Source organism: Lepidochelys kempii, chromosome 27, assembly GCF_965140285.1.
Source record: "Lepidochelys kempii isolate rLepKem1 chromosome 27, rLepKem1.hap1, whole genome shotgun sequence".
Taxonomy (NCBI): domain Eukaryota; kingdom Metazoa; phylum Chordata; order Testudines; family Cheloniidae; genus Lepidochelys; species Lepidochelys kempii.
Window position 1 is genome coordinate 2,831,602 of NC_136406.1, and position 27,675 is coordinate 2,859,276.

The following is a 27,675-nucleotide window of genomic DNA, read 5'->3' on the forward strand; positions in this document are numbered from 1 at the left end:
TTGTGAGCTGATGGCTGTGTCTAGTCAGCGGGGTGGGAAGGCGAGGAGAGTGGAAGATGAGTGTCCCTGGACCTTACCTGTTAGCTGGGTGGAGAATTGGGACAGTGAAGGAAACGTGCCTGTGTCTGCCAGGGGTATTGACTTGCCTATGGAGGGAGCTACCCCAGTCTCCAAGCAATTGTCTGTGACCAGCCTTGCATGCTGGGACAAGGGGAAAGAGATCCCAAGCTGTGTGTCTGGGAAAGGAGAAAGTGTGTCCGGCTCTTCTTTGTCTGTGGAGCAGACAGAAGGGGCCTTTCAGCCTGTGATGGTTGAGGGTCGTGCAGTTGTCTCAGAGCTGGTTCTGGATTCAGCTAAAGCCCAGGAAGGGAAGGGTCCTAAGTTTGGGTCTGCTCGGGAGAATGGCCCTGTAACTAGGTCACATCCAGTTAGTGTCTATGTAAAATCCCAGAGACCAGACAATTCTGGTGCTTGTATTTTGCCTGTTGCTAATGTGTTGTTGGGAAAGGGTGTCGCAACTCTGTCTAATCAGGGTGAGATCCTAGCCAGGGCACAAGGAGAGCATGAAGGTGATGTGACTGTGTTACCTACTGAGGGTGTGGAAACCTGTCGCAAGAAGGAAAAGATTCCTGAACTTGTGTGTGGCAAAGGGAAGGAGAATGCTTCTGACCTTTTATCTAGGAAGTCTATAAGTTTGCCCGAAAGGGGATTGTGTAGGAATCTGCCTGATGGGCCAGAGGTGATTCTGGATGTAAGGGAGACCCAGAAAGAGTCTGTTGTTGCTCAGGAAAGTGTTCCTCTAGAGCAAGCCCTAGGTAAAGCAGGTAAGAGCAGAATTTCTGTGAGGGGTGAATGGTTGCATAGAAAAGCCCTAGCGAAAGGAATCCTCATGGTCTCTTTGCAAGCAGTTCACTGCAACTGAAGGGTGTGAAAGTGATTTAATCAAGAAAGTTTCAGTTCCTAACAGCCAGAAATTTTCTGTTGTGAATGGATCCACTAACTTTCCTGTTGAAAGATCCAGTGTGGATAGCTTTGAGAAGGTCTCAGATGAAGTGAAAGCTGTTAAGAAAGTTAAACAGTCCTATAACCAAGTGGCTGTGTTTGGCCAGCTTGTTGGGGAGAAGACCCAATCCCAGTTTGACCACCTGGGGTTTTCGGGTGGCCAAAGGGCACGGGCCGCATAAACCTTCCCACATGCAGCCTGCGAGTTCTATCGACCACCCCCAACCTAGGGGAGGGCATGAAACTGGAAGGGCCTGGTGTAACTCCTACCAAGGAATGGGAGAATCATAGAATCATAGTATATCAGGGTTGGAAGGGACCCCAGAAGGTCATCTAGTCCAACCCCCTGCTCAAAGCAGGACCAATTCCCAGTTAAATCATCCCAGCCAGGGCTTTGTCAAGCCTGACCTTAAAAACCTCTAAGGAAGGAGATTCTACCACCTCCCTAGGTAACGCATTCCAGTGTTTCACCACCCTCTTAGTGAAAAAGTTTTTCTTAATATCCAATCTAAACCTCCCCCACTGCAACTTGAGACCATTACTCCTCGTTCTGTCATCTGCTACCATTGAGAACAGTGTAGAGCCATCCTCTTTGGAACCCCCTTTCAGGTAGTTGAAAGCAGCTATCAAATCCCTCCTCATTCTTCTCTTCTGCAGGCTAAACAATCCCAGCTCCCTCAGCCTCTCCTCATAACTCATGTGTTCCAGTCCCCTAATCATTTTTGTTGCCCTTCGCTGGACTCTCTCCAATTTATCCACATCCTTCTTGAAGTGTGGGGCCCAAAACTGGACACAGTACTCCAGATGAGGCCTCACCAATGTCGAATAGAGGGGAACGATCACGTCCCTCGATCTGCTCGCTATGTCCCTACTTATACATCCCAAAATGCCATTGGCCTTCTTGGCAACAAGGGCACACTGCTGACTCATATCCAGCTTCTCGTCCACTGTCACCCCTAGGTCCTTTTCCGCAGAACTGCTGCCTAGCCATTCGGTCCCTAGTCTGTAGCGGTGCATTGGATTCTTCCATCCTAAGTGCAGGACCCTGCACTTATCCTTATTGAACCTCATCAGATTTCTTTTGGCCCAATCCTCCAATTTGTCTAGGTCCTTCTGTATCCTATCCCTCCCCTCCAGCGTATCTACCACTCCTCCCAGTTTAGTATCATCCGCAAATTTGCTGAGAGTGCAATCCACACCATCCTCCAGATCATTTATGAAGATATTGAACAAAACTGGCCCCAGGACCGACCCTTGGGGCACTCCACTTGATACCGGCTGCCAACTAGATATGGAGCCATTGATCACTACCCGTTGAGCCCGACAATCTAGCCAGCTTTCTACCCACCTTGTAGTGCATTCATCCAGCCCATACTTCCTTAACTTGCTGACAAGAATACTGTGGGAGACCGTGTCAAAAGCTTTGCTAAAGTCAAGATACAATACATCCACTGCTTTCCCTTCATCCACAGAACCAGTAATCTCATCATAAAAGGTGATTAGATTAGTCAGGCATGACCTTCCCTTGGTGAATCCATGCTGGCTGTTCCTGATCACTTTCCTCTCATGCAAGTGCTTCAGGATTGATTCTTTGAGGACCTGCTCCATGATTTTTCCAGGGACTGAGGTGAGGCTGACTGGCCTGTAGTTCCCAGGATCCTCCTTCTTCCCTTTTTTAAAGATTGGCCCTACATTAGCCTTTTTCCAGTCATCCGGGACTTCCCCCATTCGCCACGAGTTTTCAAAGATAATGGCCAATGGCTCTGCAATCACAGCCGCCAATTCCTTCAGCACTCTCGGATGCAACTCGTCCGGCCCCATGGACTTGTGCACGTCCAGCTTTTCTAAATAGTCCCTAACCACCTCTATCTCCACAGAGGGCTGGCCATCTCTTCCCCATTTTGTGATGCCCAGCGCAGCAGTCTGGGAGCTGACCTTGTTGGTGGGGCATCCATGGGAACGTTGGTGGCTTCGAACTTCCCCAGGTCACCGGCTAAAGTGACCCCGCTCAGTTCAATCTCGAAGGGGGGAGAGATGTGACAAAGTGGGACTGTTCTTAATGGTTCCTCTGAATAGTGTGGGGGTGCCTCAGTTTCCCCTATGCAGTTCTTAAGTATCTAGGGGGTGGGATAAGGGTGTATGATCATTGCAGAGCCCTAGAGGGCAGGTGTGTGCAGGGGTCTGGACACAGAGAATGGCCGACACCCTGTTTCCTGGCCACTGATGGCCTGGCCCTTCCCCCCTGCAAGGTGAGAGCTAAAGCGTTGGAGAACAAAGGAATTAGGTGACCTCCTGGCCCGGGAAAGGGACAAAGCCCAGGGGAGGAGGGGCTGGGGGGAGTTTCAGTTTGGGGCTGGCTGGAGACCTGGAGTGAAGTGCAGACGTGGTTGTCTGGCTCACTGCCCCCCAGAATGGACCCAGCTGAGGGGTCCTGTTCTCTACACCTACAAGCTCTGTTTTAGACCATGTTCCTGTCATCTAATAAACCTTCTGTTTTACTGGCTGGCTGAGAGTCACGTCTGACTGCAGAGTTGGGGGGCAGGACCCTCTGGCTTCCCCAGGACCCCCGCCTGAGCGGACTCGCTGCGGGAAGCGCACGGAGGGGCAGAGGAGGCTGAATGCTCCGAGGTCAGACCCAGGAAGGTGTGAGCTGTGTCCCCTGCAGACAGGCTGCTCACAGAAAGGAGACTTCCCCAGAGTCCTGCCTGGCTTCATGGGGAGCAGTTCCAGAGCATCGCCCGGGGACTCCATGACAACAACACGCTGGAGTTTTCTGTTACTTTCTCTGCTGGGTCATGAGCTGTGACCCTAGTTCTTATAGGAGCTGTTTTAACCTCTGGGCTTCTCAACATTCTGCTGTATGGGAAGTCTCTCTTCAGAGCCCCAAGCCACCATCAGCTTTAGCTCAGCAAACTAGAGCTTCCTCTTTCATTTTTCAAGTGTGATCATGCCGCTTCCCATCTGTAAATAGCAGGGCAGCTTCCAGCTGCAGCGGGCAGGTTTCAGTCTCCTACCGCCACTTCCCTGTACCTGTGATGAGAACCGAATTCTCTTCTGGTCCAAGATGCACAGAACAAAGACCGGTTTCAGAGTAACAGCCGTGTTAGTCTGTATACACAAAAAGAAAAGGAGGACTTGTGGCACCTTAGAGACTAACCAATTTATTTGAGCATAAGCTTTCGTGAGCTACAGCTCACTTCATCGGATGCATACTGTGGAAAGTGTAGAAGATCTTTTTATACATACAAAGCATGAAAAAATACCTCCCCCCACCCCACTCTCCTGCTGGTAATAGCTTATCTAAAGTGATCAATCTTACAATGTGTATGATAATCAAGTTGGGCCATTTCCAGCACAAATCCAGGTTTTCTCTCTTCCCCCCCCCCCCCACACAAACGCATTTCTCCAACGCATTATTAAGGATCTACAACCTATCCTGAAGGATGACCCAGCACTCTCACAAATCTTGGGAGACAGGCCAGTCCTTGCTTACAGACAGCCCCGCAACCTGAAGCAAATACTCACCAGCAACCACATACCACACAACAGAACCACTAACCCAGGAACTTATCCTTGCAACAAAGCCCGTTGCCAACGGTGTCCACATATCTATTCAGGGGACACCATCATAGGGCCTAATAACATCAGCCACACTATCAGAGGCTCGTTCACCTGCACATCCACCAATGTGATCTATGCCATCATGTGCCAGCAATGCCCCTCTGCCATGTACATTGGTCAAACTGGACAGTCTCTACGTAAAAGAATAAATGGACACAAATCAGATGTCAAGAATTATAACATTCATAAACCAGTCGGAGAACACTTCAATCTCTCTGGTCACGCAATCACAGACATGAAAGTTGCGATATTACAACAAAAAACTTCAAATCCAGACTCCAGGGAGAGACTGCTGAATTGGAATTCATTTGCAAATTGGATACAATTAACTTAGGCTTGAATAGAGACTGGGAGTGGCTAAGTCATTATGCAAGGTAACCTATTTCTCCTTGTTTTTTCCTACCCCCTCCCCCCCCGACGTTCTTGTTAAACCCTGGATTTGTGCTGGAAATGGCCCACCTTGATTATCATACACATTGTAAGGAGAGTGATCACTTTAGATAAGCTATTATCAGCAGGAGAGTGGGGTGGGAGGAGGTATTTTTTCATGCTTTGTGTGTATAAAAAGATCTTCTACACTTTCCACAGTATGCATCTGATGAAGTGAGATGTAGCTCACGAAAGCTCATGCTCAAATAAATTGGTTAGTCTCTAAGGTGCCACAAGTCCTCCTTTTCTTTTTGAGAACAAAGACCAGAATGACCGTCCTGTGGGTGCGAGAAGCAACAACTGCACCTGGCTCTGACTGGACTGTAGAGTGACTCCATGTTTGCGCTTTCTCTTACCAGGCTGGTTTTGACCCTCTGTGATGGGACCCCCAGGGTACATCCTGGAACTATGGGACAGCTGTGCTCCCCCTTAACTCTCCAGCCTGAACTATCTCTCACAAACCTATGCCAGAGACAACAGTAACCCCCTCCAGGCACTGTGATCACTCAGCCATCAGCATGGGAAGGCCCACACCAAGCTAAATTGCATGAAGGCTTTGCAAGCCACTCAGGAATTGTACAGAGAGTGGCACCAGCCAATCACCCTGGAACTGCACCATCTTCCACAGCTCGAGACTCCCTTGGACAGCACAAGCTCATCAATTGGTTCGCTGCTCCATTAACGGGTAGTGGACGTGCAGCAGCCCCTGTTAACCTCAGCTGAGATTCTCCAAGCACTGCCTCCGCACTGGTTCAGAAAAAATGTGACACAGATTTGTTGGCTGCAGAAAGATGGATTTTAAGTGATTCTAAGGAGCAGGTGCAGAGACCAAAGTTGGTTACATAAGAAATAAATGTAAAAATGCAATCTAAATTCTACAGACTAGGGAAGGCTGGGTCTACACTGTGCTCTTTATCGCCGAGAGAGAGCTCTTCCGGTGACCAAATAAAACCACCCCCAATGAGGGACTTCCACCAACGAAGCGCTGTCCATGCCAGCGCTTTTCGTCATTAAAACTTTTTCACACCCTAAAAAAAAACCCTAAAAAAAAACCCTAGGGGCGTTTTTTTCACACCCCCGAGCAACAAAAGTTTTAACAATGAAAGCGCCAATATAGACACGGCTTAAGGTTTGAATCGAGCAGTTTCTCACCCTAATAGATGTTACAGGCAGCTCACAGTTCTTAATCTTCTGGATTCCCTTTCAGCCTGAGATCAATCTCCCCAGTTCAGTCTTTGTCTTCCAGACGATCTTCCAGGTGTTGAGAAGGGGCAGGAGAGAGGCCAAGTGGTGTTGTCCATGCTCACTAACACTTTCTCTCCAGCTAGAAAGATCCTTGCTGTGACATGTTCGGCCGTCTATGTGCTCTCTGAGGAGTCTCTGGGAGAGTGGATTGTTCTTGATGGGCCATCAACGCCTGTCTGGCCAATGTTAGTTGCTCCTTTGTTGCCACTGAAAGGCCGATTGTGGGTGTCTCCCAACCTCATTTCAGTAACACACATCTAGGAAAACTTCCTAACTTCAGATACAACGGTACTACACACAATCCAACAGGATCGTAACACTCAACAGATCATGGCTTCTCAAATGGTACCTCACAAAGCATACTTTGTACAAAACACATCATCATCTTATCAGAGTGGTGACTCGGGGGTCCCAGGTGCTATTTGAGGTACAGAGCGCCATACCTTCCCTTTGACTCCTAATAACAACAGATTCCTCCTGCCTGAGATGGTCTCCTGCCAGAGGGCTGTTTTCTTCTGCAGAATTTGAGGTGACTGGGATCGCTGTTCTGTCAGCTTTAAAAATCACCACAGGAAGTCTCCTGCTCTTTGTGCTCCTGCATATTTCTGAGTGCCGTGCTGGTTGCATTCGCTCAGAGATCGGCGCACAGGGATGTAATGGGAGACTTCTCAAATCCACATGAGAAAACAAAGGCTGATTAGAGTTGGCTGGACAATGAAAATAACTTCCCACCCATTTTTTTTTAAATTTGGTTTTGGAAAAAAGATCTCGAATCGGGACAAACTTTCCTGCAGGGAGGAATGCCCTGTCCTCAGCCCTTTCTCCCCCTGAATTAGTTCCTCATTGCTTTGGTCCTGTCTCTCCAGCTGCCTCTGAGGCTGCCCCTGCTAGAACTCTGCACTCTGCTGCCCTGTGGGGCTCGGTGGGGGACCAGGAGCCAGCTCCCAGGGGGAGTAGAGAGGTGGGGGGGGGCCTTGGTTGCCTGCTTAGAAGCCCTAGGAGCCACAGGCTGGAGGGGGGAACTTGGGGAGCCTGCCCCTACTAATGATCCTGTCAGAGAGCAGGTCAGCAGGGCTGGTGTGGGACTGGTGCCCGGCTGGGTGATGCTGTGTGCACCCTTGTCCCTGCTGGCTCAGGACCTGTTCAAATGGCTTCATGTCCCCCCACCACCACCCTGAGTTCTGGTGTGAGGCCGATCTGGCTGGGTTGGTGGGTTGCAGCAGCTTGGCCACTGCTGTGGCTGTGGGAGCTCCGGTCGGGCAGTGCCCAGGGATCGGGTCCTCAGTGCAACAAGGCAGCAGCCGTGGGTTGGGGGTGGCCATAGAGGCCTCGTGGAACAGGGAAGGGATGGTTCCTGGCTCCTCTCTACCTGCACATGGCTCTGGGGACGCTGCCCCTGGGTCACATGTTCAGTGCTGGGCACCGAGACCGGGGCGGAGCAGTGCAAGGGAACGCTGAGGCTGGCGGGATGGGCCTGACTGGAGCCAGCTGCTCCGGAGCGAGCCCCCACCTCCCCGCCACAGGCTTCCTGCAGCCGGAACCTCTCTTCCCACTGGAATGAAGGGGCTTCCTCTGCTCCTCCCCATGGCTGCTTCTTGGTGCCTCGGCTGCGCCGTAAAGGGGCTCAGCTCGGGCAAAGCAAACTTAACCCCTTGTTTTCAAACACCCCTGGAAGCAGCATTTGCAGCCCAGACCCTTCAGCATCCATCCTGCTGGTGTGAGAGCTGGCCTGGTTCCTTGTTGCTCACATGGAGTGGAGGGCAAAGGTGGAGAAACAGCACCAACCGTGCAGAGCAAACTGGACTTTCAGGCGGATCTGAGGTCAGCCAGCGCCGGTGTCTGCGGGAACCAGGGGGTCCTGGAGCAGACAGCGAGGGGCCTGCTGGACTGAATTCAGGCAAGCGCCTTACTGGGAAGTTGGGGGCTGAGCCTTGCTGTCTCAATCAAATGGCACAAAACAAGCCAATGAGGCATTCTGCTGTCCTTCCCTGGCCCTGCCTCCATCCCGTGGGGTGGGGCTTCCTGCACATTACAGCTCCTGCTCCTGGAGGTGGGAAGAGAGAAAATGGCACCAACTCCCCCCCTCCCAGTTAAGCCCTGCACAAATCCTGGAGATATGGGACACAACTTGCTCCCCTGGGGGAACTCCTTCCCTTCCCAACCTGCTCACCCCGGCCCCTCTCCCAGGAGAAGGGAGAAGCTGCAAGATGCCCACCACATGCCAGGAGGGGAAGCAGGAAGGGAAATTCTGGGAGTGGCTGTCCATTGCTGCAAAGGGCTTTTGTTTTCTCCGAGTTACCAGGAGTAAATGTATTGCACACCAGAGGATCAGAGCCATTTTCCCTGTAGTCTGGTGCTGTCCTCAGACCTCATTTCTAATATGGTGTGATCACGTCTAGTTGTGTCGGGAGCTGGAGAGAAACTTGTGCTCCTTAGCAGATGAGGGTCTGATGGGATTCAAAGGAAACTGGCTCTCTTGGGGCTGGCCAGTTTCAGTCTCCTAAGGAAGATCCGGTGCTGGGATGGGACTGGCGCGCAGTGTGGTTAAAGGAAGAATTTTCTGCACTGCTGTCATCTCCCCCACTCTGACCTACAGATCCTCTTGATGTGAGGAAGTTGGTGAGAATCTTGGTTCTGTGAATTTGCTCTCTGTATTGTTGAACAGGAAACGAGGGAGTGAGCAGAAGGCAAGTTGAGACCAGCTTTAGTCACCAACGCGCGCAGCCAGAAACAGGTTCCCTGCGTCGCTCCTGCCACGGCAGGCATAGGGTGGCTGCAAGCTGCTCTCAAGCAGTCGGCAAAGCTGGCACCAGCGTGCCACGGAAATGCAGAAAATGGAAACTGGTGCGACGTAGCTGGAGAGGAGCTAGCAAGATGTGAGCCTGCAGGTAAATGCACCAGGCATTTCTGAGTGGGGCTGAGTGATGAACAACCGGGTTGCTGGATGACTCTCGGAAAGTTCCTGGGGTGGGAAGCTCTTTTCCAGAGCCTTGATTTCCCTCACACTCTTGAAAGAGAATCCAAAGTCAGGAAGGGAATGTAAGGCAGCTGGGGGGGATCACTAGCTGTCGGTGGAATTGAGACCATAGGCGTGTGTGCTTGTCTCAGCTGGAGTTCCTCTCAGACCTGGCCATCGGTTTCTCATTCGCCCTGCAGCTCCCATGAAAGAGTTTGACACACAGGAGCCAAATGAAGTCTGATGGTTTTCCAGGTCAGTGGTCATAAGCCACTGTATAATTACAGAATTGCAGAGCGGCTAATGCTAAACGTTTCACCGCAGTGAGCAGGTCAGATGGCTTCATGGATAATAGTCTGACTTTACAATGGGGCATGCGCTTGAGTCTATTCAGTGCTACCATGTTCAGGCGTATTTAATCTTGGGCTGTACCTGGAGCTGAGACACGCAAGTGAATGGCAGGTGCTGTAGCAAATTGGTTTGGAGGCTGCTGCAGGCTCTGGATTTGATCCTAGGATTTTTAAAGGGTTGATGCTTGTGCTCAGCTCCCCAGCCATCAGGGCAATTGTTGAGAGGCCTCCGTGCCGGGCTGGCCTGGGGGCTTCACGTCCGGCACCAGGAGAGGGGGTTTCCAAGGCTCCAGGGGTGGGGCTGACATGGCCCCGCCTTGAGTCACTTCTGAAAGTCCCATTCCCTGCTTTGGGGAAGGGCTTTTCGAAGGATGCAGTGAGCCCAGCCTCCCGGGCAGTGTCTCTGCAGCCAGCAGCCTGGGGGCGAGGCACAGGGAGGGGGAGAGGGGCGCAGATTTGGAGCCTGACCCTGCTTCTGCTGTGGTCCGGACAGAACTCCCTCCCACTGAGGGCAGCATGCAGGATTGTGCCTCTGAGCAGCAGGTGCTGGAGCTGAGCTCCTGTGGACAAACACAGGCTCGCTGCCGGGGAGCAGGGGCACGTTCCCCGGCCTAGCTCGCGGCGGAGCTCCGATGAGATGATCTGTGGTCCCTCCTGTCCCACTGCTTGGATCCACATTCAGCGGGGCTCCGTTAGGTCCAAGCAGCCCCATGCCTGGAGCACGCCCGGGTCACCATCTCCTGCAGTATCTGGTGAAAAAGGAGAACGCGGTGGGCGGGGGGAGCAGAGTAAAGGCAGCCCACCCTGAAGCATCGCATCTCTCTTGTGCACGTTTTATTGTTTTCCTTGTCGTAAGGAGGTGCTCGTGTGGGCCCTGCTTGCCTGTCTGCCATTCCCGGGCTCCTCAAGGCAGAGAGACAAATAGAGATGGGGCTGTCTTGGAAACCCGTCTCACAGACAGTGTGTGTCTAGCACAAACACTGCCAGGCTGGGTCAGACCTGAGGTGCCTCCCACTCAGTGTCCTGTCTCTGGCAGTGGACAGCACCAGACACTGCAGAGGAAGCTGCAAGAACCCTGTAGTAGCAGATGGGGGGATAATCTGCCCTCACATGAGTTCTCCTGGGCTCTGATAGTCAGAGATTGCGTCCGCGTTTAAGCCAGGAGATTTAATACGTCTCCCCAAATGTTAGTTAGCGTTAACTATTCTAACTCTGCATATTCTTTTATGCAATCTCTTTTTTAATCTTGTTAAGCTTTCGGCTTGAACATCTTCCTGTGGCAGAGAGTTCCACAGTCTAATCACATGTGCATAACAGATATTTCCTTTGATAGGGTTTGAATTTTAATGGCATTTATTGTCCTCTTGCTCTCATTCTTATGAGACAGGGAAAACAGATGCTCCAATCTCCCTTCTCTGCCAGTCACTATGCACAGACTTTTATCACGTCCCCTCTTATTTGTCTCCTTTCTAACAACCCCAATGGTTTCAGTCTCTGCACAGAGACTTTTCCCAGGCGCTCGATCATTCTCTGGGTCCCTCCGGTTCTGCAGTACCCCTTGTGAGATGGGCTGACCTGTGCAGCTCACAGTGTCCGGGCTCCCCAGTGAGCCATATCAAACCATTAGGCTATTCCTTGTTTTATTCTCCATCCCACGGCTGATTCGGCCGCATTCCTTGCTGGCTTCCCTGGCAGCGGTTGAGAAGAACATGTAGCTTTATTGTGACGTGGGAGGGAGGAAATGCCGTTTTCCTGTCATGATGGCATTGCCGCAGCGCTCAGAGACCCCGGGCAGGGCCCGGGCCCCGCCGTGCAAGGTGCTGGATGAACACAGCAGGAGGCTGGGCTCTTTTCTGACCCACATTCAAAGCACTAATCACTGTGTCGGCTCCAAAAAAAACCAAGGAGTCCGGTGGCACCTTAAAGACTAACCCATTTATTTGGGCAGAAGCTTTCGTGCGTGGTAAACCACTCCTGGTGCCACCGCACTCCTTGTTGTTTTTGTGGATACAGACTAACAGGGCTCCCCCCCCCGATATGTATCAGCTCTGCAGCTGTTGCGGCCAGTTTGATTCATCACCTGATTTACACGGCTGCCACTTCTCCCTCCCCTCCCCAGTGATGCCAGAGGCGCATGCCGACCGTTCTGCAGCACACCAGCACCTTCTGGCACCAACCCAGCCCAGCGTGGGGGGCAGGAAAAGCCGCATTCCCCCATGCCCAGCTCCAGCTGCACCAAACAGCTGGGCCCAGCAGGGACCGAACCTGTAGGCTCTGAGTACCCCCCACACGTAGCTGTAGAAGGTGCAGGGGGGAGCGCTGGCTTAAAGCGAGGGCACGTAGGGATGCCAGCAGCTGTTCTGTGAGCACCAGCCACAACCTGAAATTGTTTTTCTCTGCGTCCCTCAGCAAACTCTCCTCCAAGCAACTGTCATGTTCCCCATTGTTGCAGTAAGTCCTGCGGGTCTGCAAATACGGGAGAATCGTGCGGTCTGTATTTGTGGAGTTCATGAGAATGCTGCCAAGCTCTGTGAGCTCCAGGCCTCTGTCAGAGATGTTGGACACCAAAAAGTGCCACACAAGTTTGTGGGATTTTAAAAAAAGCATGACAATTATGGGGTATGGATGGCATTATGGGATGGAGAAAGTTACATGCTGAGAACTTGACCCCGAGCTCCCAGAGATCCCTGGGCGAGTCATTTCGACCCTACCCCACAGTGCAAAAGTTCCCAAAAGCTATCGCACTGGACAGCGGTGCCTGGCACCCGGGGATACCTCCCTGTGGTGCACCACCCTTTGCACTGACATGAGCGCTTCTGGTCAGTACACGCAGCGTCGACTCAAGCAGCCAGGTAGGCATGCGCACGAGCAACATACAAACTTTGGCTGCTGGAGGTCGGAGGCTGGAGGCCGACATAACTTGTGTTGACCAAAGTTTGTAGCACAGACACAGCCTAATGTGGTGTCTTCATAGCCAAAGCTCATATGTCCAGGGAACTGAGGGCTCAGTCCTGTGCTCTTTGGTTCCATTGGCCCAGGGTGGGTACTGGCATCGAGCCCTTACATGAAAACAGGAAAGGCAAAGGTGGAGACAAAGCAGCTCATTTCATATCAGAGACATGCACAATTGAAACACATCATCAGCACTGCCAGCCTCAGACACTCACCTGTCATGAATCAGGCCTGCAGACGTCATGAGATTGGCTTGAAGATCATGAGTGTTTAAAAAATAATACATTTTGTGTCCTTTTTGTATTTCTTCTGGTCTCTGAGTCTTTACAGGGTTCACGGGCCGTGTTTTCAAGCTTTTCTCCACAATTATGAGGACTAAAAAGTCCTTTTTTAAAAAAGCAGAGATTTTTCCCATAATCCCAGGACTCCGGGAGATGGGGCTTTAACACCAGACACCATGATACTCAAGATAAAAGTCACAAGAGCAGGCAACCTCTGGATTTTGGGGGAGGCAGTTACAGGCAAGGGACAGAGTTAAGGGGGTTTGAGCAGCTTGTTCAGAAGTGCAGTGCTCTAAGACAGGAAGGATGATCCAATGGTCACTAGCTGGACTCATATTTAGTTTGTGATCCACTATGACCCCTAGATCCCTTTTCGCAGTACTCCTTCCTAGGCAGTCATTTCCCATTTTGTATGTGTGCAACTGATTGTTCCTTCCTAAGTGAAGTACTTTGCATTTGTTCTTCTTGAATTTCATTCTATGTACGTCAGACCATTTTTCCAGTTTGTCCAGATCATTTTGAATTTTAATCCTGTCCTCCAAAGCACTTGCAACCCGTCCCAGCTTGGTATCATCCGCAAACTTTATAAGCACATTCTCTATGCCATTATCTAAATCATTGATGAAGATATTGACCAGAACCAGATCCAGAACTGATCCCTGCAGGACCTCACTCGTTATGCCCTTCCAGCATGACTGTGAACCACTGATAACTATTCTCTGGGAATGGTTTTACAACCAGTTTTTCACCCACCTTATAGTAGCTCCATCTAAGTTTTATTTCCCTAGTTTGTTTCTGAGAAGGTCACGTGAGACAGTATCAAAAGGTAAAGTCAAGATACCACATCTACCACTTCCACCCCTATCCACAAAGCTTGTTACTCTGTCAAATAAAGCATTCAGGTTGGTTTGACACAATTTGTTCTAGACAAATCCATGGTGACTGCTATTTATCACCTTACTTTCTTCTAGATGTTTGCAAACTGATTGCTTAGTTATTTGCTCCATTATCTTTCCGGGTACAGAAGTTAAGCTGATTGGTCTGTAATTCCCTGGGTTGTCCTTATTTCCCATTTTATAGATTGGCACTATATTTGCCCTTTTCCAGTCCACTGGAATCTCTCCCATCTTCCATGATTTTGTGAAGATAACTGCTAATGGCTCAGATATCTCCTCAGTCAGCTACTTGAGTATTCTGGGATGCATTCCATCAGGCCCTGGTGATTTGAAGACATCTAACTTATCTAAGTAATTTTTAACTTGTTCTTTCTCTATTTTAGCCTCTGATCCTACCTCCTTTTCACTGGCATTCACTATGTTAGACGTCCGATCGCTACTAATCTTTTTGGTGAAAACCAAAACAAAAAAGACATTTAGCACTTCTGCCATTTCCACGTTTTCTGTTGTTGTTTTCCCCCCTCATTGAGTAATGGACCTACCCTGTCCTTTGTCTTCTTCTTGCTTCTAATGTATTTGTAGAATGTTTTCTTGTTACCCTTTATGTCTCTAGTTAGTTTAATCTCTAAAGTTTAGGTCCTGGATGATTGGAAAAAGGCAAATATAGTACCCATATTTAAAAAAGGGAAGAAGGAGAACCTGGGGAACAACAGACCAGTCAGCCTCACTTCAGTCCCTGGCAAAATCGTGGAGCAGGTCCTCAAGGAATCCATTTTTAAGAACTTGGAGAGAGGAAGGTGATCAGGAACTGTCAACATGGATTCACCAAGGGCAAGTCATGCCTGACCAACCTGATTGCCTTCTATGATGAGATAACTGGCTCTGTGGATATGGGGAAAGCAGTGGATGTATTGTATCTTGACTTCAGCAAAGCTTTTGATACGGTCTCCTACAGTATTCTTGCCATCAAGTTAAAAAAGTATGGATTGGATGAATGGACTATAAGGTGGATAGAAAGCTGGCTCAATTATTGGGTTCAACGGGTAGTGATCAACGGCTCGATGTCTAGTTGGCAGCCGGTATCAAGTGGAGTGCCCCAGGGGTCGGTCCTGAGGCGAGTTTTGTTCAACATCTTTATTAAGGATCTGGATGATGGGATGGATTGCACCCTCAGCAAGTTTGCAGATGACATTAAGCTGGGGGGGGAGAGATAGATATGCTGGAGGATAGGGATAGGGTCTAGAGTGACCTAGACAAATTGGATGATTGGGCCAAAAGAAATCTGATGAGGTTCAACCAGGACAAGTGCAGAGTCCTGCACTTAGGATGGAAGAATCCCATGCACCACTACAGGGTGGGGACTAACTGGCTAAGCAGCAGTTCTGCAGAAAAGGACCTGGGGATTACAGTGGATGAGAAGCTGGATATGAGTCAGCAGTGTGCCCTTGTTGCCAAGGAGGCCAACGGCATATTGGGCTGTATTAGTAGGAGCATTGCCAGCAGATCAAGGGAAGTGATTTTTCCCCTCTATTCAGCACTGGTGAGGCCACCTGGAGTAGTGTGTCCAGTTTTGGTTCCCCCGCTACAGAAAGGATGTGGACAAATTGGAGAAAGTCCAGCGGAGGGCAATGAAAATGGTTAGGGGGCTGGGGCACATGATTTACAAGGAGAAGCTAAGGGAACTGGGGTTATTTAGTCTGCAGAAGAGAAGAGTGAGGGGGAAGTTGATAGCAGCCTTCAACTACCTGAAGGGGGGGGAGGTTCAAAAGATGATGGAGCTAGGCTGTTCTCAGTGGTGGCAGATGACAGAACAAGGAGTAATGGTCTCAAGTTGTAGCGGGCGTCGTCTAGGTTGGATATTAGGAAACACTATTTCACTAGGAGGCTGGTGAAGCACTGGAATGGATTACCTAGGGAGGTGGTGAAATCTCCATCCTTAGAGGTTTTTAAGGCCCGGCTTGACAAAGCCCTGGCTGGGATGATTTAGTTGGGGATTGCTCCTGCTTTGAGCAGGGGATTGGACTAGATGACCTTCTGAGGTCTCTTCAAACCCTAATATTCTATGATTCTATGATTTTTGTGCCTTGGCTTTTCTAATATTGTCCCTACATACTTATGTTGTTTTTTTATATTCATCCTTTGTAATTTGACCTAATTTCCACTTTTTGTAACTCTTTTGTTTGTTTGTTTTTGGTTTTGAGTTTCTGATCATGGAATCATAGAAGATCTCCTGGTGAAGCCAGGGTGATCTCTGGCCATACTTCCTGTCTTTCCTACACAGTGGGATAGTTTGCTCTTGTACCTTTAATAAATGTCCCTTTGAAAAACTTCCAAATCTCTTGAACTGTTTTCTCCCTTAGACTTGCTTCCCATGGGATCTTACCTACCGACTCCCTGAGTTTGCTAACATCTGCCTTCTTGAAATCCATTGTCTTGATTGTGCTGTTTTTCCTCCTACCATTCCTTAGAATCATGAACTCTGATCACTTTCACCCAAGCTGCCTTCCACTTTCAAATTCTCAGCCAGTTCCTCCCTATTTATCAAAAATAAAATCTAGACCAGCCTCTCCCCTAGTAGCTGTCTCCACCTTCTGAAATAAAAAATTGTCTCCAATACATTTCAATAACTTGTTGGATAATCTGTGCCCTGCTGGGTTATTTTCCCAGCAGATGTCTGGGTGGTTGAAGTCCCCCATCACCACCAAGTCCTGGGCTTTGGATGATTTTGTTAGTTGTTTAAAAAAAGCCTCATTCACCTCTTCTCCCTGGTTGGATGGTCTGTTGTAGACTCCCAAGCATGGCATCACCCTTGTTTTTTATCCCCTTTTGTCCTTACCCAGAGACTTTCAACCAGTGTCTCCCCTATTTCTAAGTGTTTACATCTTTGATAAATAAGGCAACACCTCCTCCCTTTTCCCCTGCATGTCCTTCCGGAGCAAGCTGTACCTTTCTATACTAATATTCCAGTCATGCATATTATCCCAGCAAGTCTGTGATGCCAACTATGTCATAGTTGTGTTTATTAACTAGCATTTCTAATATACTGTGACGGGGCTCACTCACTACATTGGCTGCCCTGTCTCATGCCGTCTCTGGGTACAAAGGAGGGCAGTTGCCAAGGGGAGGGCCCGGATCTGGCACATACAGAGCATCCCAAGGAGGGGCCTGCGGGGGTGGCTTGCCAAGCACCCGGAGCTTGGGGGAGACGCAGCAGCCACACACACAGTTTATAGGGAACAACTCGCAGGGGCAGAAACATAGATCAGGTTTCAGAGTAACAGCCCTGTTAGTCTGTATTCGCAAAAAGAAAAGGAGTACTTGTGGCACCTTAGAGACGAACCAATTTATTTGAGCATGAGCTTTCGTGAGCTACAGCTCACTTCATCAGATGCATATCGTGGAAACTGCAGCAGACTTTATATACACACAGAGAATATGAAACAATACCTCCTCCCACCCCACTGTCCTGCTGGTAATAGCTTATCTAAAGTGATCATCAGGTTGGGCCATTTCCAGCACAAATCCAGGTTTTCTCACCCTCCACCCCCCCACACAAATTCACTCTCCTGCTGGTGATAGCCCATCCAAAGTGACAACTCTTTACACAATGTGCATGACAATCAAGTTGGGCTATTTCCTGCACAAATCCAGGTTTTCTCACACACCCCCCCACCCCCATACACACACAAACTCACTCTCCTGCTGGTAATAGCTCATCCAAACTGACCACTCTCCAAGTTTAAATCCAAGTTAAACCAGAACATCTGGGGGGGGGGGGGGAAAACAAGAGGAAATAGGCTACCTTGCATAATGACTTAGCCACTCCCAGTCTCTATTCAAGCCTAAGTTAATTGTATCCAATTTGCAAATGAATTCCAATTCAGCAGTTTCTCGCTGGAGTCTGGATTTGAAGTTTTTTTGTTTTAAGATAGCGACCTTCATGTCTGTGATTGCGTGACCAGAGAGATTGAAGTGTTCTCCGACTGGTTTATGAATGTTATAATTCTTGACATCTGATTTGTGTCCATTTATTCTTTTACGTAGAGACTGTCCAGTTTGACCAATGTACATGGCAGAGGGGCATTGCTGGCACATGATGGCATAGATCACATTGGTGGATGTGCAGGTGAACGAGCCTCTGATAGTGTGGCTGATGTTATTAGGCCCTGTGATGGTGTCCCCTGAATAGATATGTGGGCACAATTGGCAATGGGCTTTGTTGCAAGGATAAGTTCCTGGGTTAGTGGTTCTGTTGTGTGGTATGTGGTTGTTGGTGAGTATTTGCTTCAGGTTGCGGGGCTGTCTGTAGGCAAGGACTGGCCTGTCTCCCAAGATTTGTGAGAGTGTTGGGTCATCCTTTAGGATAGGTTGTAGATCCTTAATAATGCGTTGGAGGGGTTTTAGTTGGGGGCTGAAGGTGACAGCTAGTGGCGTTCTGTTATTTTCTTTGTTAGGCCAGCAGGACAGTGGGGTGGGAGGAGGTATCGGTTCATATTCTCTGTGTATATATAAAGTCTGCTGCAGTTTCCACGATATGCATCTGATGAAGTGAGCTGTAGCTCGTGAAAGCTTATGCTCTAATAAATTGGTTAAACATAGATCAGTCCCCACAATATTTCCGCTAGCCCCCTGCCCCCTCTCTTCCTGGTCCACCACTCCTGGGCGGGTGCTAGTAACAGCCCCTTTAGTTATGATTGCCTGATACTTCTCATTCTAAGACCCTGGTTTGGGTTGCTTATAACTTTGCCAAAATTCAGCCATTCACGCTGAAATCTTCCAGGCTGGGTCTCAGTCTCAGGCTGAATTGTTTTGGAAAGTTTCACTCATTTCCAAAAATGAGATTAAAGGGTAAAAATATGTTGTTTGGCCTATGTTCCAAAAAGTCTTATAACATTTCACTGAGAAGCTCGAGTGCCCCCGTTCTGTGGTGCCAGAGTATATTCTAAATAATGCATATTTGGGAGCGGTTCTGCAGGTTACACACTGTGCAGCTGCTCCAGAGAGAGCTGGGCAGTGAATCATGGGTCTGGTTCAGCAATGCACACGTACAGCAGCTGTAGGAGGTCATGCTGTATAGAATCATAGACTTTAAGGTCAGAAGGGACCATTATGATCGTCTAGTCTGACCTCCTGCACAATGCAGGCCACAGAATCTCACCCACCCACTCCTGCGAAAAACCTCTCACCTATGTCTTAGCTTTTGAAGTCGTCAAATTGTGGTTTAAAGACTTCAAGGTGCAGTCCAGCAAGTGACTCGTGCCCCACGCTGCAGAGGAAGGCGAAAAAACCCCAGGGCCTTCCAATCTGCCCTGGAGGAAAATTCCTTCCCTACCCCAAATATGGCGATCAGCTAAACCCTGAGCATGTGGGCAAGACTCACCAGCCAGACACCCAGGAAAGAATTCTCTATAGTAACTCAGATCCCATCCCATCACAGGCCATTGGGCATATCTACCTCTTTTATTGGGCCACTGCAGCCAATGGCACGATGACAGATTACACCCGCTGCAGATCTGTCTCAGAACCTCAAAGGGCAACTCAGCTGGACTCGCCGGCTTTTATTACCCAAACTCTGAGGCTGGGCCCAAGTTTGCAAACCCCACTGGGGTCACTCTGAAAGCTTTGCACTGCTCCCCAGAGTCCAAAGGGACTGAGGAGGTGATGCGCAGTCTGCCATCCAGGCTAGATTTGGAGAAGCTGGTGGTTAAGTCTGAGCTGCGTGTGTGGGGATGGATTAGGACACTCAGCTCAAGTTAGATGGTGCTCTTCTAGATCGCTGTCCTTATGACAGTTTGGCCCCAGCTGCCCTGAGTACCAGCAAACAGGCCCTTTCTGGGACAGGCTCTGGCTGACTCAGCTCTGAAAGCCCCACCGGAAATTCAAAGGTGAGCTGAAGTTCCACTTTTCACCCAGCTCTGCTGAAAATATGTCCCCCGTCCCTGGTGAGCATCTGATACTGGTGCACCAGGGCTCTGTGCTTCCCTAGGAACAACAGGCAAGTCAGTGGAGCAAGCTCAGCAGCTGGCTCAGGAGGTAGCCAGATGTGATGGAACAGGTCTGCGCAGCAAAGTGGTCCAGCTCAGCCCACGGCCTCAACTCGACTCCTGGTGACTCAGATAGGAATTGGCATGGGCCTCAGGAGCTTAGTAGAGCAGTGGGTGGTCCAGAGGTCAGGGCATTAGGCTGGACCTGAGAGAGCTGGGTTCACTTCCCTCTTGTGGACCATTGTGATCATCCAGTATGACCTCCTGGATAACCCAGGCCAGAGACCTGCCCCACAATCATGCCTAGAGCAGAGCTGACAGAGAAACAGCCAGTGATGGAGAATCCACCATGCCCCTCAGTGAATTGCTCCTACATAGGCGGAGTTTGGGGGGGGGGGGGGACGTTTGCTCCCCCCCCACCCCAACTGCAAGCCTCAGGCAGGCAGCCTGAGAGTGCAATGTCATGAGTTCTGCAGAGGAGACAGGAGACTTCTCCCAACTTGGGCCCCTGAGGCAGGGAATCAGAATTTTGTTTATAAACAGAGTGATTAACAGGTGATTAAGATAAGAAAGGGCCTTTAGGATAAAAAGAAAAGGAGTACTTGTGGCACCTTAGAGACTAACCAATTTATTTGAGCATAAGCTTTCGTGAGCTACAGCTCACTTCATCGGATGCATCATCGGATGCATCGGATTCCCCAGTAACCAGTATTAGTTTGGTGGTGGTAGCGGCCAGTCCAAGGACAACGGGTGGAATATTTTGTACCTTGGGGAAGTTTTGACCTAAGCTGGTAAAGACAAGCTTAGGAGGTTTTTCATGCAGGTCCCCACATCTGTACCCTAGAGTTCAGAGTGGGGGAGGAACCTTGACATCGGAGCTGTAGCTCACGAAAGCTCATGCTCAAATAAATTGGTTAGTCTCTAAGGTGCCACAAGTACTCCTTTTCTTTTTGCGAATACAGACTAACACGGCTGCTACTCTGAAACCGGCCTTTAGGATGTTTCCTACAGTTAAATGATCTGTTCTAAGCCTGGTGAACTGCAAAAAGTAAGTAGCCTAAATGATAGAAAGTAATTGTAGATTTTTCTATTATTGTTGCAATTGTTGGATTCAAGCGGTGGTAACCAAGGCCTTGTCCACATGGGCACTTTACAGCACTGCAACTTTCTCACTCGGGTGTGAAAAAACGCCCCCCTGCGTGCTGCAAGTTTCAGCGCTGTCAGGCACCAGGGTCGACAGTGCACCGGCGCCGGGAGCTGCGCCCCTCGTGGAGGTGGGTTTTTTACAGCGCTGGGACAGCTTTAACGTTGCTAACGAAGACATACCTAAGTTAGTACTATCTTCTTTGAGAAGAGAACTGATTTTTTAGACAAAGGAAATGCAGTAGATCTAATCTCCCTGGATGTCAGGAAGGCATTTGATACATATTTTAACATGAGAAATTATTGGTTACATTGGAGAAGATGCGGATTAATATGAGAACTGAAAGATGGATAACGAAGTGGTTAAAGGGGAGACAACAATGGGTCACACTGAAAGGTGAACTGTCAGGCTGGAGGGAGGTTCCTCAGGGTCAGTCTTGGAACCAACCTTATTTAACATTTTTATTACTGACCTTGGCACAAAAAGTGGGAGTGTTCTAATAAAATTTGCAGATGACACAATGTTGGGAGGTATTGCCAATATGGAGGAGGACCGGAATATCATACAAGAAAATCTGGATGGCATTGTAAACTGGAGTAATAGAAATGGGATGATATTTAACAGTGCAAAGTGCAAAGTCATGCATTTAGGGACTAACAATAAGAATTTTTGCTATAAGCTGGGGACTCATTAGTTGGAAACGACAGAGGAGGAGAAAGACCTGGGTGTCTTGGTTGATCCCAGAATGACTATGAGTCGTCAATGTGATGCGGCCGTGAAAAGGCTAATGCAGTCCTTGGGTGCATCAGGCGAGGTATTTTCAGTAGAGATAAGGAGGCGTTAGTACCATTATGCACGGCACTGGTGAGACCTCATCTGGAACACTGCGTGCAGTTCTGGTCTCCCATGTTTAAGAAAGATGAATTCACACTGGAACAGGTGAAGAGAAGGGCTACAAGAATGATCTAAGGAATGGAAAACCTACCTTATCCGATGAAGTGAGCTGTAGCTCACGAAAGCTTATGCTCTAATAAATTTGTTAGTCTCTAAGGTGCCACAAGTCCTCCTGTTCTTTCTACCTTATGAGAGGAGACTCAAAGAGCTTGGCTTGGTTAGCCTAACCAAACGAAGGCTGAGGGGAGATCGGATCACTCTCTATAAATACATCAGAGGGATAAATATCAGGAAGTATATATATAAGAAACAGTGGAGTTCAGTTAAGTGTCAATGTGGACACAAGAACAAATGGCTATAAACTGGTTTAGGCTTGAAACTAGGCGAAGGTTTCTAACCATCAGAGGAGTGAAGTTCTGGAGCAGCCTCCCAAGGGGAGCAGTGGGGGCAAAAACCCTAACTGGCTTCAAGACTGAGCTTGATAAGTTTATGGAGGGATGTTATCACAGGACTGCCTACAATGGCATGTGGCCCATCGGTGACAGCCAGTAGCAAAAATCCCCAATGGCTGGAGATGGGACACTAGATGGGGAAGGCTCTGAGTTACTGCAGCGCCCTCCCCAGGCACGGCCCCGTTGGCTTGACTGGAGCCTGCCCCCCAAATATAAAAGTCCAACTACACCTATGCTGGTTAATTCCTCTCCCTGTTAACAGGTGATAGTTGGGTTCAGCTGAAATCAGGTCTTTTGGAGTAAAGAGAGTGACTGGAAAGAGACTGCATCAGTGAGCAGGGGGAAGCAGGCTCTGACAGGGCTAGCGGGTTGTAAACTTGTTCCCTGCTTCGTGTCTTTCAGGCGGAGGAAACAGGAACCGTTCACAGGAAGTAGCTCCAAGGTGCAGGGATTCCTCAGCCAGACATGGAACCAGCCGGCGCTCTGGAGGATGTGTGCGTCCTAGTGGAGTACGAGTTTGAGTACGTGGCTAAGGACGGGACGCTCATTTCCATAAAGCCCAATGAGCGGTACGTCCTGTTGAGAAGAACAAATGATCACTGGTGGCATGTTAAAAAAAGCAAGGACGCCCGGCCGTTCTACATCCCGGCAAAGTACGTGAAGGAGCTGCCCCCAGTCAGCCGGCCAACCAGTGTGTTTGAGCTTCCTCCAGAGACCCCTGGAGAGCTGGTCTCCAGGGATGCCATGGAGACAACTGTCCTACAGCCAGCCAGGGCTGGCCAGGACCAGCCTTTGGCATACGAGTACAAATTCCTGAGCACTGCTCAGCAGGAAGAGCAGCACAAAGTGGATGCCAATGAACGCGACACTGACTTGGGGGCTAGGTCCCTGTGCTCAGGGTCTGGAACTTTGGGGCCCGCTTGCAAAGACGCCAGCTTCAAAGGCGAGACCCTGACTCGAGCTGTAGGAGAGGGGAAAGACTCCCCTCCGGTGCTGAGCTCATTTCACAACCCTCACTGTGCAAAGAGGAGCAGTCACTCTCCGGCGCTGCACATCACCCCCATCGAGCACATGCGCCCGACGCAGTCCCTGGAGGACCTGGCCAGGGTCACCCCCAACCCCCGACTTAGTGTTGGGCACACGGGGTCACGCAGGGCGGGGACTGCAGTGGGCTCTTTGCTTTCCCTGCAGCCTCTCAGCAAGAGCCAATCTGAGGACATTTATGAATCCATCAAGGACCTGGAGAGACAGGAGAAGGCAGGTCCGTGGGCAGAGTCCAGCCGACCAGCTCAGGTGAGTAGCACAGCTTCCTTCTGGGCCACAAAGCGGAACTCGTGGGTCCCTGGGCTGACTCAGCCACCTTGGGCAAGTCCCCCCCACCCCCACCCCAGCGTTCCCTCATTGCCAGGGTGGGGGGGGGGGGCAAGGAATATGCTGCTAATTTCAGGACTATTACACATCTGGAGCGCCTCAGAGAAAAGGCGCCGATGACGAGCGAAGTGCTGCCGGGATCACACCTGATTTGTGCTCCCCTTTGTGGTGCTTCTGCAGGGTGATGAGGAGACCCTTGGAAGGGCTGGTCTGGGGGTTTTTAGGGGCTTTTCTGGCCTTTCTTTATTTTTTTCAGCCCTGTGTCTGTCTGGTCTGTTCAAGGCCCAGTCCTGTAGCTTGTCCTAGGCAATCGGCTTCCTAGCTCCACGCAGCGCCCCAGCTGGCAAGGCTGAATAGCTGAGCTGGAAGGACACCAGCTCAACTTGTTCTGCCTGCAGAGCTTGTACCGGGGGGCAGAATATCCTAGTATTTCCCTTTAACATCTCCAAGGAGTGCTCTGCCATTGCGGGGCGTGACCCAGGCCAGCAAGGGGCTACGGCAGCCCTGCTCTGCAACCTGGGGCGCCTGACAGAGCTTCGCTGCCATAGCTCCCACCCGGGCCGCTCACAAACAGCCAAACAGCGTGCGGGTCACACCCCAAGTGTGTGTCTGTAGCCACAGCCCTGGTCCAGCAGCTCCGGCCTCAGCAGACTGTCAGCAAACACCAGCCACAGTCTCCTTTGGTTACTACTCGCAGGGTGACCCCAACACGCTCCCGGTCCTGAATCCCCCCCGTCCCCCACAAGTGTTTTCTGCACTGGCCAGCCCTCTCCTGGGTAGTCCAGATACCCTAGGTCTGTTGCGCCTCTAAGGAGATCAGTGCACTGGTCTGCCGCCCGAAACGGAGTTACCCCCACAATTCCCATCACTGGCTTCGTGTTAATTAAAGACTAAAACAAGTTGTGTGACTTACACAGAGAGAGACTTGAAATGAGTGCAGGTCAGAAATAGTCACAAGAAAAACAAAGATAAACCGCTTCTGAAACTGAGCAAACTCGGCCTGGTTCAAGGTGAAGTCCCTTGCCGCGTGTGTCTCGTAGCGCTGCTGACCCAGCTCTCAGGCCAAGATCTGCTCCCAGAGGCCACGGCTGCTTGTTGTGTTGGCTGAGGTGAAAAGAGAGAGATGGGTGGGCTGCAGCTGCCCCTCACTTTTACAGTCACCCTGGGACATGGCTTTTCCCGAGAGTGACCCCTGGATAAAGTTCTTTGCAGCTGAGAGCAAGGAGGCATGGAGCTGGGGGGCGAGAGGGTCCAGGCTGCTGCTTGCTAAGATGCAGAGCTGGTGTCCCTGCCCCTCTCCTTGCCAAAGAACGGCCACTTGGCAGGTGATGGCCCATCAGCTCTGATGGCACCTAGCTAGAGGCGTCAGCTTGTGCTTTGTCTTTGAGAAACAGGTTCACCCCCTCCCCGGACTCGTCTGGCAAACACCCCTCAGTCCTGATTTCGTCCGAACTTAGCATGTAATGTTGCTGCACACGTTGCACCATGGTGTTACTGGCCAGCGAGTTCTTAATCTTCAAACGATGCCTCCCAACAGTGGCGTAGCTAGGAGTGGAAATGGGGGTGGATGGGCAATGACAGACTGTGCTAACTCACTTTTTCCCCCGATGCCCTCTTCCTATCCCAGGTGCCCCAGACAGGGCTTCACCTGCCGAGCTGGGCAGGTGCATGGGGCGGCTCAGACAATGGCAGGGCAGAGTGGCTGGAGCGTAGCTTTCTGCTGGGCAGGCGCAGAGCTCCGTCCTGGCTTTCTGGTGCCCGAGTGATGCTCCGGGCCACTGTGGCAGCACCATGCCCCTGCTCAGATTTGGGTGGGCCTGGGTGCTAAGTGGGTGGGCTGCAGACCACCCAGGCCCACCCGTGGCTACGCCCCTGCCTCACTAGGTGTGTTTTGTACAAAGATCATCACAACAGTGTAGAGCAGTGGTCCACAAACTTTTTACCTCGCGCCCCCCCCCCCGACCCCTGTCTGTGCCCTCCCACCCCCCAGAGCCAGGGCTGCGGCTCCAGGAGGAGGGGACGCAGACGGGTAAGGGGTCTGAGCCTGGTGCCACAGATGGGGGCAGGCATGGAGCCCTGGGCACAGGGCCAGCAGCCAGGGTTGGGAGCAAAGCCCTGAGCGCGTGGCCAGCAACAAAGCCTCGGGTGTGGGGCTGGCAGCCAGGACCCCAGGTGCAGGGCAGGAGCAGACCTAGGTGGTGCTCCTTCGCTGCCCCCCATGGGGGCTGGCCCGGGCCCCAGTCACGCCCCCCTGAATGGTCCTCCTAGGACAGCTCCTCAGCCTGGGACATTCCCAGAGGTTGCTCTAATCTCACAGTCCCAAAACCAAGCAAAGTTGGATAGAAAATAACTTGTTTCAGAGTAGCAGCCGTGTTAGTCTGTATTCGCAAAATGAAAAGGAGGACTTGTGGCACCTTAGAGACTAACCAATTTATCTGAGCATCAGCTTTCGTGAGCTACAGCTCACTTCATCGGATGCATACTGTGGAAAATACACAAGATGTTTGTTTTTATACATACAAATCATGAAAAAATGGGTGTTTATCACTACAAAAGGTTTTCTCTCCCCCCACCCCACTCTCCTGCTGGTAATAGCTTATGTAAAGTGACCACTCTCCTTACAATGACAGGTTTCAGAGTAACAGCCGTGTTAGTCTGTATCCGCAAAAAGAACAGGAGGACTTGTGGCACCTTAGAGACTAACCAATTTATTTGAGCATGAGCTTTCCTGAGCTACATCCGATGCATCCGATGAAGTGAGCTGTAGCTCACGAAAGCTCATGCTCAAATAAATTGGTTAGTCTCTAAGGTGCCACAAGTACTCCTGTTCTTTCTCCTTACAATGTGTATGATAATCAAGCTGGGCCATTTCCAGCACAAATCCAGGGTTTAACAAGAATGTCGGGGGGGGGGGGAATTAGGAAAACAAGGGGAAATAGGCTACCTTGCATAATGACTTAGCCACTCCCAGTCTCTATTCAAGCCTAAGTTAATTGTATCCAATTTGCAAATTAATTCCAATTCAGCAGTCTCTCGCTGGAGTCTGGATTTGAAGTTTTTCTGTTGTAATATCGCAACTTTCATGTCTGTGATCGCGTGACCAGAGAGACTGAAGTGTTCTCCGACTGGTTTATGAATGTTATAATTCTTGACATCTGATTTGTGTCCATTTATTCTTTTACGTAGAGACTGTCCAGTTTGACCAATGTACATGGCAGAGGGGCATTGCTAGAGAGATTGAAGTGTGGTCAAACTGGACAGTCTCAACGTAAAAGAATAAATGGACACAAATCAGACGTCAAGAATTATAACTTTCAAACACCAGTCGGAGAACACTTCAATCTCTCTGGTCACGCGATTACAGACATGAAAGTTGCGATATTACAACAAAAAAACTTCAAATCCAGACTCCAGGGAGAGACTGCTGAATTGGAATTCATTTGCAAATTGGATACAATTAACTTAGGCTTGAATAGAGACTGGGAGTGGCTAAGTCATTATGCAAGGTAACCTATTTCCCCTTGTTTTTTCCTACCCCCCCCCCTCCAGACGTTCTTGTTAAACCCTGGATTTGTGCTGGAAATGGCCCACCTTGATTATCATACACATTGTAAGGAGAGTGGTCACTTTACATAAGCTATTACCAGCAGGAGAGTGGGGTGGGGGGAGAGAAAACCTTTTGTAGTGATAAACACCCATTTTTTCATGCTTTGTGTGTATAAAAAGATCTTGTGTACTTTCCACAGTATACATCCGATGAAGTGAGCTGTAGCTCACGAAAGCTTATGCTCAAATAAATTGGTTAGTCTCTCAGGTGCCACAAGTCCTCCTTTTCTTTTTAGAAAATAACTTGAGTTCGGAGTCTTCCTACCCCTTTCACAGCAGCATTTCTACTGCCGGCGCCTCACATGCACTAATGCTGAGTGACTGTTGTGGGGAAACCTGAATTTCAGGCCATGCCTGCCTTTCCAGCGCTGGAATTCTCTGACAACTGTGCTGTGGCATTAATGCTTGGGCTTTTGCATTATTGTTTGGGAAGTTAGAGACAGCCCTGATCGGCTGTGACCTTTGGACACGTCACTTCCTTGCCCTGTGGCT

General features: G+C 50.0%; 1 protein-coding gene across 5 annotated transcripts in view; it reads left to right on the forward strand.

Annotated features, from left to right (window-relative positions):
* The window catches only part of PLEKHM1 (pleckstrin homology and RUN domain containing M1), a 144,416-nt gene that overhangs the window by 60,504 nt on the left and 56,237 nt on the right, over positions 1-27,675 (forward strand). For 2 of the 5 annotated variants that reach the window (XM_073326194.2, XM_073326197.2), the window contains exon 2: positions 22,609-23,499. In XM_073326194.2, the coding sequence (XP_073182295.1) occupies positions 22,672-23,499 (828 nt within the window). In that variant the 5' untranslated portion in view covers positions 22,609-22,671. Of the gene's footprint in view, positions 1-8,694; positions 9,186-22,608; positions 23,500-27,675 lie in introns of those variants that run through there. The other 3 variants (XR_012156415.2, XM_073326195.2, XM_073326188.2) reach the window with 3 other exon arrangements.